Raw genomic sequence first — 10,021 nt, 5'->3', positions numbered from 1 at the left:
CAGCAGGACTGCTCAGCTGAGCAAAGTGTCTGTCTGTCTCCATTCCTGGGCTAGAGCAGGCATGCAGGGGCAGCCTAGAGGTGGGAGATGGGAAGAAAATGTGGTGCAATTTAAGTGGTGAGGGTTGCTTGAATTGTGCCTGGCCAAACCTGCCTTGCTGCTTCCCTGTCGTGGACAAGATGAGGTGCAAAGCTGATGCTCAGGGGGAAAAGATGACAGCAGATGTGGCCTGGCACCAGGTTGGAAGTTGCCCAGCTGTGCTTGTCAACAGCTGCTTGTGCTTTCCTGCTAGTGTCCCCCATGGGCATGGAAAGGTGTGAGGGGAAAATCAGGTTCTTGTGCTGATGGGGCAGAAAGTGGTAAATTGAGCAATGTACTTGTCTGTACATAAGAATAAGGCTTCACTTTCCTCTCACTGCAGCTCATGTTTACTCAGCCCTGTGACTCTGTGCTCTGCATCTCCAGCAGTTTCAGTGATGTCTGCATTTGCATCCACAGTCCACAGAAGCTGCTGAGCTTCAGCACAAGCCCCCAGTCTAACATCACCCTGGCTGAGTTTGCTCTGGTCAGGTACTTTACAGCCCAGTGCTCACTCACCCAAGCAACCAGTGTCATGGGTGGCAGTGGCCTGGCACACTGCTGGTTCTTGTTACCAAATCCCATGAGGATCTTTTGTTTGGGGTTCTAGGGCTGCCCTGCCTCACTTCAGGACCATGGGCTGGCTCTGAGGTTACATGTGGCCCCTCAGCATGATGAGGGTCAGGCTCCCCAGGAGACAACCTGTGTTTATGTAGCTGCAGCCTGGTGCTGCTGCTCACCCTCCTCCCCTTCCTGCATGGGCAGAAATAAACCTTTTCTGTGGTGTGGAGCAGACATGGTAGAAGGACAGAGTTTCTTCCAGCTTTGGTTTCAGTTCTGAGTGGCAAACCAAGCCCCCACCTGCAGCACTGCAACAATCAGCCTTGTCTCCCCTCTTGCTGACTGCACAACTGTCTTCAGGCTTGTTTCTTGTATGGTTTCCTTTGGTGGTTGGTGCTAAGAGGAAAACATTAAGGGCAAGAGGTAACTCATGTAACTTTCTGCTGAGTGTGGGGAAAGGACCAAATAGGAGCTGTAAATGTACAAAGAAAGGAAGCTCTAGGAGAAGAGTCAGCCAGACATGTTGGGGCTTTGCCTAAACACAGAGGGAACCTGCACTGCCAGGAATAAGGATTTTAGGTATGAAAATGTTGTCAAGCCTCTCCTCATATGGGATCTGTGTTCTCTGTTCCAGCTGTGCCAGAAGTGCTGTGGTTTGTTCCATCATGTGTCCCTGGTCCTGCTCGGTGTCCTGCTGCCTTGCTCCAGGAGCTTGGGCTTGTGACAGCACAGCTGGGGTGGCCACCCTGGCCCTGCTGAGGGCAAACACCCACAGCTCTGCACTGATGGGGCCTTTGATCCCTGGTCAGGCACACTGTTCATATGGAACAGGAGGACAAGTGGTTGCTGAGCAGCCAGGGGGGCCAGGCTCTGCACTCCTGCTCACCCAGTGAACCCAGTCTCCAAAGCAGAACCCCTTAAGTCACAGAGACCCACCAGCCTCACCCAAACCAGTATCCAGACAGAGGGCCCTGCTGTGTCTCAGCCTGACAAGCACCAGGGAGGGGGGAACTGCATCCTCCTAGTAACAGGTACTTGAAGAGTCAAACAGGCTTTCTAACTCCTCCTGCCTGACTGTGCTTGTTGCAGGGTGAAAACGTCTTCTTTGTCATGACGAATCTGATTGTGACCCCCAACCAGAGGCAAGACACCTGTCCTGAGGTAGGAAGAACTGAGCCCCTTGGCCCCCAGACCCCTACAAAACCAGGGGTAAGAACTGGCAGAGGACACCTGGGGAGCAACGGCCACAGGAAGGATGGATGGAAGGCAAATGGTGTTTGTCTGTAGTGTAATAGCTGGGAAAACTGGACTGGTTACTGCAGACCTGGGGGGTTCAGCTGCCTCCATTTCCAGAGGCACTGATCCTTGTAGAGTCTTGCTAACTTTAGCTGAAGGTGTTGAACATCTGCCCAGCTGGAGATGAGACCAGGAAAGTGATCTCTCGGGGTCAGAAAAGGCCATGGGAAAACAACTTTGAGGTGACTCAGTCTAGTTATGGGTTTCTTAGAGCCCCATCCTTGGACATTCAGGCTTTTGTTACCTTCAGGACATGGGACGCCTTTCAAACAGCGTCATGTTGGAATCTTCTCTCTGGAGAGGTGGTTCAGAGCAGGCTGGAGCCAGGGGGAGGAGCACACTGGCCATCCAAGGTGTGTTGTCTCCAGGTAGCAGTGATTAACTGACCGTATGACAAGCAGAGGGGCAGCCCAGCCCGGAGCTCTGCAGGTCCAGGGCTCTGCTGTCCTCTGGTGGCTGCAGGAACCCGGAGAGCAGCCGGGAGGGCAGCTGAGCTTGGGGAGCTTGTGGCTTTCATCAGAGGTTCTCTCTTAGGGTGAAGTTCTGTGGCCTCCTGCTGGGTGCTGGTGAGTGATGCCTGGGGTGATGGAGTGATGCCAGGATGTCGTGCTGAGCTGCAGTGTTGCTGCTGCTGTGACACTGAGCTGGTTGCACATCACCTGCAGTCACCTCTTCAGCTCCACCTCCTCAGTGCTCACCATCCTGCAGAGGATTTGCTCCACATCAGCAGCACTTTCTTACCCCTCTGAGCCTCGTGCCCTGGGTCTCACTCCTGTCCCCTTCCACCCTGCAGAGTGCCAGCATTCCTGATGCCCTGTGTTACAAGGATGAGGACTGCCCAGCAGGAGCAGCAGTGGTGGCTGGCAATGGTAAGGGAAAGGTCCCTCCTCCTGAACAGTTTCTGGTAGAGGCAGGTTCCTTCAGAGACATCGGCCTGTGTTGCAACCCCAGAGATCTCTGATGACAGAGAGTGGCAGGGATTTTTCTTTACCATCTTTGATTGAGGTTGTTGCCTTGCTTACAGCCCCGAGGTGGCTGGGCCAGAGCAGCCTGGGCTGCTCAGAGAAGGGAGAAGAGAGAGGCTGTTCCAGTTGAGAGGCCCTTTCCCAGCAGGGAGGAGGGCTTTGGGTGGCAGTGAAAAGCATCTGATTTCTGTGTGCCCTGTGGGCAAGGAGAGGAGGTGGCTGCTCTGTGTGACATTTTCTGTGGTGTCTGTGCTGCAGGGGTTAAGACTGGCCGTTGTCTCAGAGACAAGGACAGCATCAAAGGGACTTGTGAGATACTGGCCTGGTGCCCTGTGGAGAAAAGATCCAAGCCCAAGTACGTGGCCACCCTGTGCCATTTCCAAGCTTGTGTTGTTTGGCTTGTGTGTCATTCAGGGCAGTTTCTGGGTCCCCTCAGCTTGGACACTTGCTTGAATGTTGGCTGTTCCAGTGCAGGGGGGACCTCTGCCTTGTCCCAGGCAGGACTGGCCCTCTGCTCTCCCCTGCTTAGACTCCCAGCTTTCCTAAGGCTGTTTCCAGCTCTAATCCTTCCCCTCAGCTTCTCACCAGCTCCTTGCTGGCAGTGTGGGGCAGGTGGCATGGCTGGCACAGCACGGGGGGTGAAACAGCTGGTTCTAAAAGGGCAATTCTAGGTGAAACTTGTGGGCAGGATATGAACATGAGCAGATACCCACCCATTCTCTTCCAGGAAACCACTTCTTGCCAGTGCAGAGAACTTCACTGTTTACATCAAGAATTCAATCTCCTTCCCCAAGTTTAAGTTCTCCAAGTAAGTGCAGGTGCTCGGAGACCCCTCTGTCCTCTCCAACCCAGAGCCAATAATCTTGGTTTGCTCCTCTGTCCTTCTGCCTGAGGGTGGGGGTGGGTAGGTGGATGTTCCCTCTTCTGAGGAGCAGGGGGAGGCCTTTGGCTTCAGGCTGTGCAGGAAAAAGGAGCTAATGAGGCCTTGGGGCTTCTCAGAGAGTAGCTGGGCTAAGGGCTGTCCTTCACCAGCTGAGGTCTGAGGTGGCTCCTACAGCATGGGACACACCAGAGCTCCTAAGGGCGCTGGATCTGTCTGCCAGCTAGCCAGGTTTCTGAGCTGCTTCTGCTCCCAGATATTCCTCCTCTTCCATAAAAAAAGAAGGGGCCTGGAGAAGGTTGGAAAAAATGCAGATGTCAAATTTTTGTTTGCAAAACAACCTGTTGCAGCTCTGGCTCCAGCAGGAGTGCAGAGAGGAGCAGGTTCTTGCTCTTCTGCCAGGCTCAGGTGAACAGCTCCAGCATTTTCATTCTTTTTTTATCTTAAGAAAAGCAAGAGGCCCTGGAGCAGCCTGGGCACCAGCTCCAGGCAAGCCCTTCCTTGGGCCCAGATTGAGGTGGCCTGGTCCCCTCTGGCCTGGACACCTTTTGTGTGAGCCCCTCTGGGCTGGCAGGGTGAGGAGGCTCCTGGCCAGGAGCCATCCCTGAGGGCACGAGGGGTGTTGGAGAAGTCTCTGTGGGCTGGGAGGCACGGGCTGTGTAGGTGGAAGAGGTGGGCAAAGTGACTTTCCCTCCTCCCCACCTGCAGGGTCAACGTGTTGTCAACTGACAATGAGTCTTACCTGAAGAGCTGCCGCTACAGCAGGGAGCATCCCTACTGCCCCATCTTCCTGCTGGGGAACATTGTCCAGTGGGCTGGGAGCGACTTCCAGGAGATGGCCCTGGAGGTAGGAGTGCCCCACGGGCTCATGCAGCTTCCCAGCTGGCTGGGTGGCCGTGAGGGGAGGCCCTGGCTGGGTCTGCCTCCTGCCCAGCTTCTGCACTTGTGAACCTCATCCCTGCGTAAAAGAGCCTCTTCTCCACTGAGGGATGTTACAGTTAGTTAATTAAATCAGTGTCTGGGGATGAGAAGCCTCCTCAGATACCAGCAGAGGGAAAGCCAGGGTTGTGTGTGGGGTGATGTGACAAGCACCCTAAGCTCAGCCCATCAGAAATGCATGTGCTTGTGTCTGTGACCAGAAATGCAGCTGTTCTTGGGGAAAACTTGCCCAAAAGTCTGGCAAATTTAAAGGCACTTTAATTGAACTGAAAGCAACTCACACTGTCTCTCTCTTTCGTTAAGGGTGGTGTGATAGGAATTCAGATTGAATGGAACTGTGATCTTGATAGAGCCCCTTCTGAATGTAACCCTCACTATTCTTTTAGCCGGCTGGACAACCAGTTTGCAGAAAAGTCCATCTCTTCTGGGTACAACTTCAGGTGAGTGAAGAGGAGAATACAATGCAGTTCCACAGTGGGGCTGAGCTGGTTTGACTGGTAGGTCTTGGAGGTGGCCAGTGAAGTGGTACCAGATCCCACCAAGCACTGCCCCAGCCAAGGACACTGCCCTGCAGGGCAGGGAGTTGTGCTTGTGACGAGCTAGAGCTGGTTTGGTTTGGTAGGGGAGTAGATCTGCCTGAAGAGATACTTGGATTCAGAGGGTTGTTGTGTGGGGAGGGGCAGCTGATGGAGTTACAATCAGCACCGTTGTGTTCCAGGTTTGCCAAGTATTACCAGGATGCTGAGGGGGTCGATTACCGGACGCTCATTAAAGCCTATGGGATCCGCTTTGATGTGATGGTGAACGGGAAGGTGAGACCAGTCAGGAGCTGGGCCTGGGGAGAGACAAGGGGGGAACATCTCGGTGGGAAGGCAGCTCAGGGGTGAGAACAGCCTCTCTGGCTTGTTGTAGGAAAGGGCTCTTGCCAGTCCTGCATGAGAAACAGGATGACCTGGGGTGCAGACAGAAGAGTCTGCATCTCCTCTGCCTAAAACCAGGCTCCTGTGAAGTACAACAGTGCCCCAGAGCCTTGTTTTCCATGCACCTGCACTGCAGGACAGAGGAGCCTGACCCAGTGACACCACCACCTCAGAAATGCAAACGTGGCCCATTGGGGCTGAGACACACACAGACCTTTTGCCTCCAGGATTGTTCACTGCAGGTTTCCCGAGGCTGTTCCTGCTCGTTGCTGACAAACCCCCCATCAGGCACCAGCACTTCCCTTGTGCAAACCACACCCTGCACTGGTTGCTTGGGCTGTTCTTTCACCAACCCCCTCATGACCTTTCTCCTTTCAGGCGGGGAAATTTAACATCATTCCCACCATCATCAACATCGGGTCAGGCCTGGCTCTGATGGGGGCGGTAAGTGGAGCTGTTTCCTTCAGGTAACACGTGGGCACCAGGCCCCTCCTTCAGCTGTTGGGAGGGTAAAATGGGGCAGTTTGATTGTATCTTCTCCGTTAGAGGTTACACGAAGGAAAATACAGCTTGTGCAAGTTATTCTTGGATTAGTGTTAAGTGGATCAGAACCCTTCTACCCTGGAGATAAACCCTGAGTTGTTTCTGCCTGCAGGGAGCTTTCTTTTGTGACCTGGTGCTGCTGTATCTGATCAAAAAGAGCAACTTTTACCGAGGCAAAAAGTACGAGGAAGTAAAGTAAGTGGGGTCAGCTTCTGTGTTTAAGTGTAATGGCTTTATTGTTGTGACTAATAGAAGCAGAAAATGATGCAGGGACACAGTGAACAGTAATGGCAAACGAGAGGCAGTTTCAGGAAATGACATTCCTGCAAATGAGTCCAGCCAAGTTCCTCCCTCCATGGTTCACTGCCACAGAGAGCTGGGAGCTGAGGAAGTTGCTGTGTCACTGCTGGGCTATAAATGGCCTTGCACTGTCACCATGGTGACAGGGGATGGAATTAGGGCAACTCCAAGGCCTCCAAAATCTCCTAAAACTGGACTGGGGCTGTATCTGTACAGAGGGTGATGGCCCTTGTGGAAAGGAGTGACAGCCCTGGCTGGAAACTCCTGCCCTCAGAGCCTGTTTGTCTCGTCAGACACTTGTGCTTGTTTCCTCAGGTCGAGTTCCAGGAATTCATTGTCCAGCCCTGCCCTGAACAGGAATCAGAGCCCTGACCAGCTGGGGGGGCTCTAGGCCCAGGGCTGGGCCTGCCAGCTGGACTCCTGTTCCAGGAAAACCACACAGGTGTGAAATCACACCCAGACTGGGAGGTGGAGATTCCCCAGATCAGATATACTGTCCATTACCAGGATCCCCAGAGGAAGAAAACCCAACAAGTCCTTTCAAGAACACCCTTCTCTCCCCGAGATGTTCCCTGGCATCCTGAGCTTGCAACGGTGTCGTCACAATGGATTTTATAAAAGGATTTTATAAAAGGAACATGAAGGCACCAAATGAATGTTATCATACCTATTGATTGATATCTCTGTCCCTCCATCCATAGCCAGCATTCCCTGTGCTTTGCTCCCCTGTGCCAAGGGGCTGTGACTTGGAACAGCAGGGGCTGAGCCTGGGATCCCACCTGTCTCCTGCTCCACTGGCTCCTGGCCCTGCTTCCAGCTCTCTCTGTGTGACACCCCAGATGTGATGTGAAGCAGCAGGACTGCTCCTGTTGGGAAGTGCAATGAAAGATGCAGCATTCCAGCAGCTCCCAGGGGAAAGGGGATGATTATCCTGCAAGGACAGGCCTGTGCAGGCTGGGGCTGAGCTGGCACAGGGCCAGTTCCTCTTACTGCAGGGTGTGTGTGACCACTAGGGCCAGCCATGGGGCTCCTCCAGGAAAAGCCTTCATGTTATCATACCTATTGATTGATATCTCTGTCCCTCCATCCATAGCCAGCATTCCCTGTGCTTTGCTCCCCTGTGCCAAGGGGCTGTGACTTGGAACAGCAGGGGCTGAGCCTGGGATCCCACCTGTCTCCTGCTCCACTGGCTCCTGGCCCTGCTTCCAGCTCTCTCTGTGTGACACCCCAGATGTGATGTGAAGCAGCAGGACTGCTCCTGTTGGGAAGTGCAATGAAAGATGCAGCATTCCAGCAGCTCCCAGGGGAAAGGGGATGATTATCCTGCAAGGACAGGCCTGTGCAGGCTGGGGCTGAGCTGGCACAGGGCCAGTTCCTCTTACTGCAGGGTGTGTGTGACCACTGGGGCCAGCCATGGGGCTCCTCCAGGAAAAGCCTTCACAGCAGCCACAGGGAGATGCTCTGCTCCTCTCAGGAACAGCAGGAGAAGGTCCTGCTGCAGCTGGGAATGGAGGACCAAGCCGTGTCCCAGCCCCCACCTGCCCTCCATGCCTGGTTGGCCCAGAGAAGCAGCATCTCTGAGCACAGAGCAGGTAACAGCAGCCAGAGGAGGGGCCAGGCAGGGCAGGGACAGAGGGTTTGTGGTTGATGGGGGGGGAAAGGAGGTTGGTGCAATTCCAACTTGGCAAAGCAACATCCTCTTGTTAGGTGACCTGAGGGATTTCCTCAGTTTAAGTCTTCAGGGTCCCAAAAGACCCTGGAGTATTTCTCTTCTTTATCCCCTCTGGTTAACACAATCCCCACAACTCTTGATAAAACAACCAGATTCATGCTCAGGAGCTTGGTATTTAACTTTTTTTTTTTTTAATGATTATTCCTGCTTGTATTTAATGTACAGCAATAAAATCTGTCACTTCAGGGGACTGTCTCTCTTCTGTACAAGCTGTTCCTGAGGCTGCACATACCCCCTGCTCTGTGTGACACAGACCTGTGCTCAGCCACCCAGTTTGGAAAGTACTTGATCAGTGCAGGGGAACAAACACACCCAGGCAGGGGCAGCCAGTGCCCCTTTTTTCCTGCTGGCACAACTGTCCCAGCACATGCTGCTCTGGGAACTCAAACCTTGAACATCTTTTATTTTTCCCAGAAGGAAACACACCTGAAGTAACATTTATGTCTCAAACCCACCTTTGGTAGAACTGCATTTCACTTTTTCTGTAAATTGTGTTGTAAAATCTTTGTCCAACTAACACAAGAAGGGAACGTGTCTCAGTGTTCTGGAAAAGCAGTGACCAGTTCAAGGAGCAGCAGTAACCAGAGGAAGCAGTGGGTGCTCTTGTAAGGAACTGCAGAATAAAACCCCTTGTTGTACAAGAGTTCAGTCACTGTGCTCAGATTTAAGTCTGCAAATACTGCACGAGCAGGGCTAGAGCAAAGCTGCTGCCTGGATGGTGAGTGATGGGATTTTCCTTTCTGTTCCTGCCAGAGACCCCTGGAAGCCCAACACTGCCCTGCCCAGGGCCAGGAGCTGCCAGCAGGCTCAGCAGGGTGCTCAGGACACTGCCCTTCCTTCTTGGCTGCTTCCTGGGACCCAACAGGACCAAAACTGAGCAAAGTGACTTGTGAGACCATTAACCAGTGTGTGGGTGCCAGGGAACAGCAGCTGGGTCAGGGTCACTTACTGACAAGTGTGTACGTGGAGCAACTGTAGGATGTGACACTTGCAGCTGCAACTTCATTATATTCTGTACCAACCCTTGCACCCAATTCCAGGCTCCTGGGCAGTGTTTCCTTGTGTCTGTGGCTCAGTCTTCACACCCTGCTCAGCAGGAGTTGTGTGCAGGGCCAGGGGCTGTAGCTGGTGTATCTGAACCAAAACACAGGATATGAGGCACCACATGAACCCAGCCCAACAGCTGTGCCTGCAAGCAGGGCCAGAAACCATCCCTGAGCCACCAAACACCCGTGGGAGGCACCCAAGTGCTGCTTCACATTCAGTTTAATTAGAACAGTTCCACTGGTTTACTTGTACTCTGACATAATTTACTGACAGTGTTAACAACACAAGCAGTGAACGATGGTTTAAAAGGTCAGCTGGGTAGATGATTTTTGGCAACAGTCCTTCTGCTTCATTAAAAAACCCCCGGGGCTCAGTACACGTGGACCATCCCGTACAGGAACGTCCAGAACAGCACGTACGTGAAGAGCCCTCCCACCAGCCCCCCCGTGAACAGCGGCCGCCGGGATTTAAAGTACTTGTTCCACCGCCGCCCGGCCTTCAGCACCAGCAGCACGGAGAGCAGCACGGAGGCCAAGAAGTAGAAGACGAAGCCGTGCAGGCCGGTCAGGCCCAGGATCCCCGCCGTGGCGCCCGACAGCGCCGACACCGAGGTCCGGCAATAGTCCAGGATGGCGGCGTTTCCCCGCACGGCGGCCTCGCTGATGAACTGCGGCCCCTCGCGCTTGGCCAGCACCGCGGCCATGGCTGCTCCGCGCCCGGGGCGCTGCGGGGAACGAGACACGCGCTGTGGGGCCGGGCC

General features: G+C 53.8%; 2 protein-coding genes across 2 annotated transcripts in view; one reads left to right on the top strand and one right to left on the bottom strand.

The window, feature by feature from the left end:
• The window catches only part of P2RX5 (purinergic receptor P2X, ligand-gated ion channel, 5), a 10,010-nt gene extending 3,137 nt beyond the window's left edge, over positions 1 to 6,873 (top strand). Inside the window, exons 3-12 of the mRNA XM_010009082.1 lie at positions 1,729 to 1,800; positions 2,729 to 2,804; positions 3,159 to 3,255; positions 3,628 to 3,708; positions 4,489 to 4,627; positions 5,023 to 5,159; positions 5,438 to 5,531; positions 6,018 to 6,083; positions 6,295 to 6,377; positions 6,798 to 6,873. Coding sequence (XP_010007384.1) covers positions 1,729 to 1,800; positions 2,729 to 2,804; positions 3,159 to 3,255; positions 3,628 to 3,708; positions 4,489 to 4,627; positions 5,023 to 5,159; positions 5,438 to 5,531; positions 6,018 to 6,083; positions 6,295 to 6,377; positions 6,798 to 6,873 — 921 coding nt within the window. The remainder of the gene's footprint in view (positions 1 to 1,728; positions 1,801 to 2,728; positions 2,805 to 3,158; positions 3,256 to 3,627; positions 3,709 to 4,488; positions 4,628 to 5,022; positions 5,160 to 5,437; positions 5,532 to 6,017; positions 6,084 to 6,294; positions 6,378 to 6,797) is intronic.
• A 2,758-nt stretch (positions 6,874 to 9,631) lies between these two features.
• On the bottom strand, positions 9,632 to 9,964 carry EMC6 (ER membrane protein complex subunit 6). The gene has a single exon (XM_010009081.1). The coding sequence runs from the start codon at positions 9,962 to 9,964 to the stop codon at positions 9,632 to 9,634; it is 333 nt and encodes a 110-aa protein (XP_010007383.1).
• Between the last annotated feature and the right edge of the window lie 57 nt (positions 9,965 to 10,021).

This window comes from Chaetura pelagica, unplaced genomic scaffold (genome assembly GCF_000747805.2).
Source record: "Chaetura pelagica isolate M959 unplaced genomic scaffold, ChaPel_1.0 scaffold72, whole genome shotgun sequence".
NCBI classification, from domain to species: Eukaryota; Metazoa; Chordata; class Aves; order Apodiformes; family Apodidae; genus Chaetura; species Chaetura pelagica.
The sequence above is the reverse complement of the archived record's forward strand: the minus strand, read 5'-3'. Positions and strand labels throughout refer to the sequence as shown.

What these genes read in the sequence shown, in the direction of transcription:
- EMC6 (XM_010009081.1), bottom strand. Translation starts at nt 9,964, where the DNA reads ATGGCCGCGGTGCTGGCCAAGCGCGAGGGGCCGCAGTTCATCAGCGAG.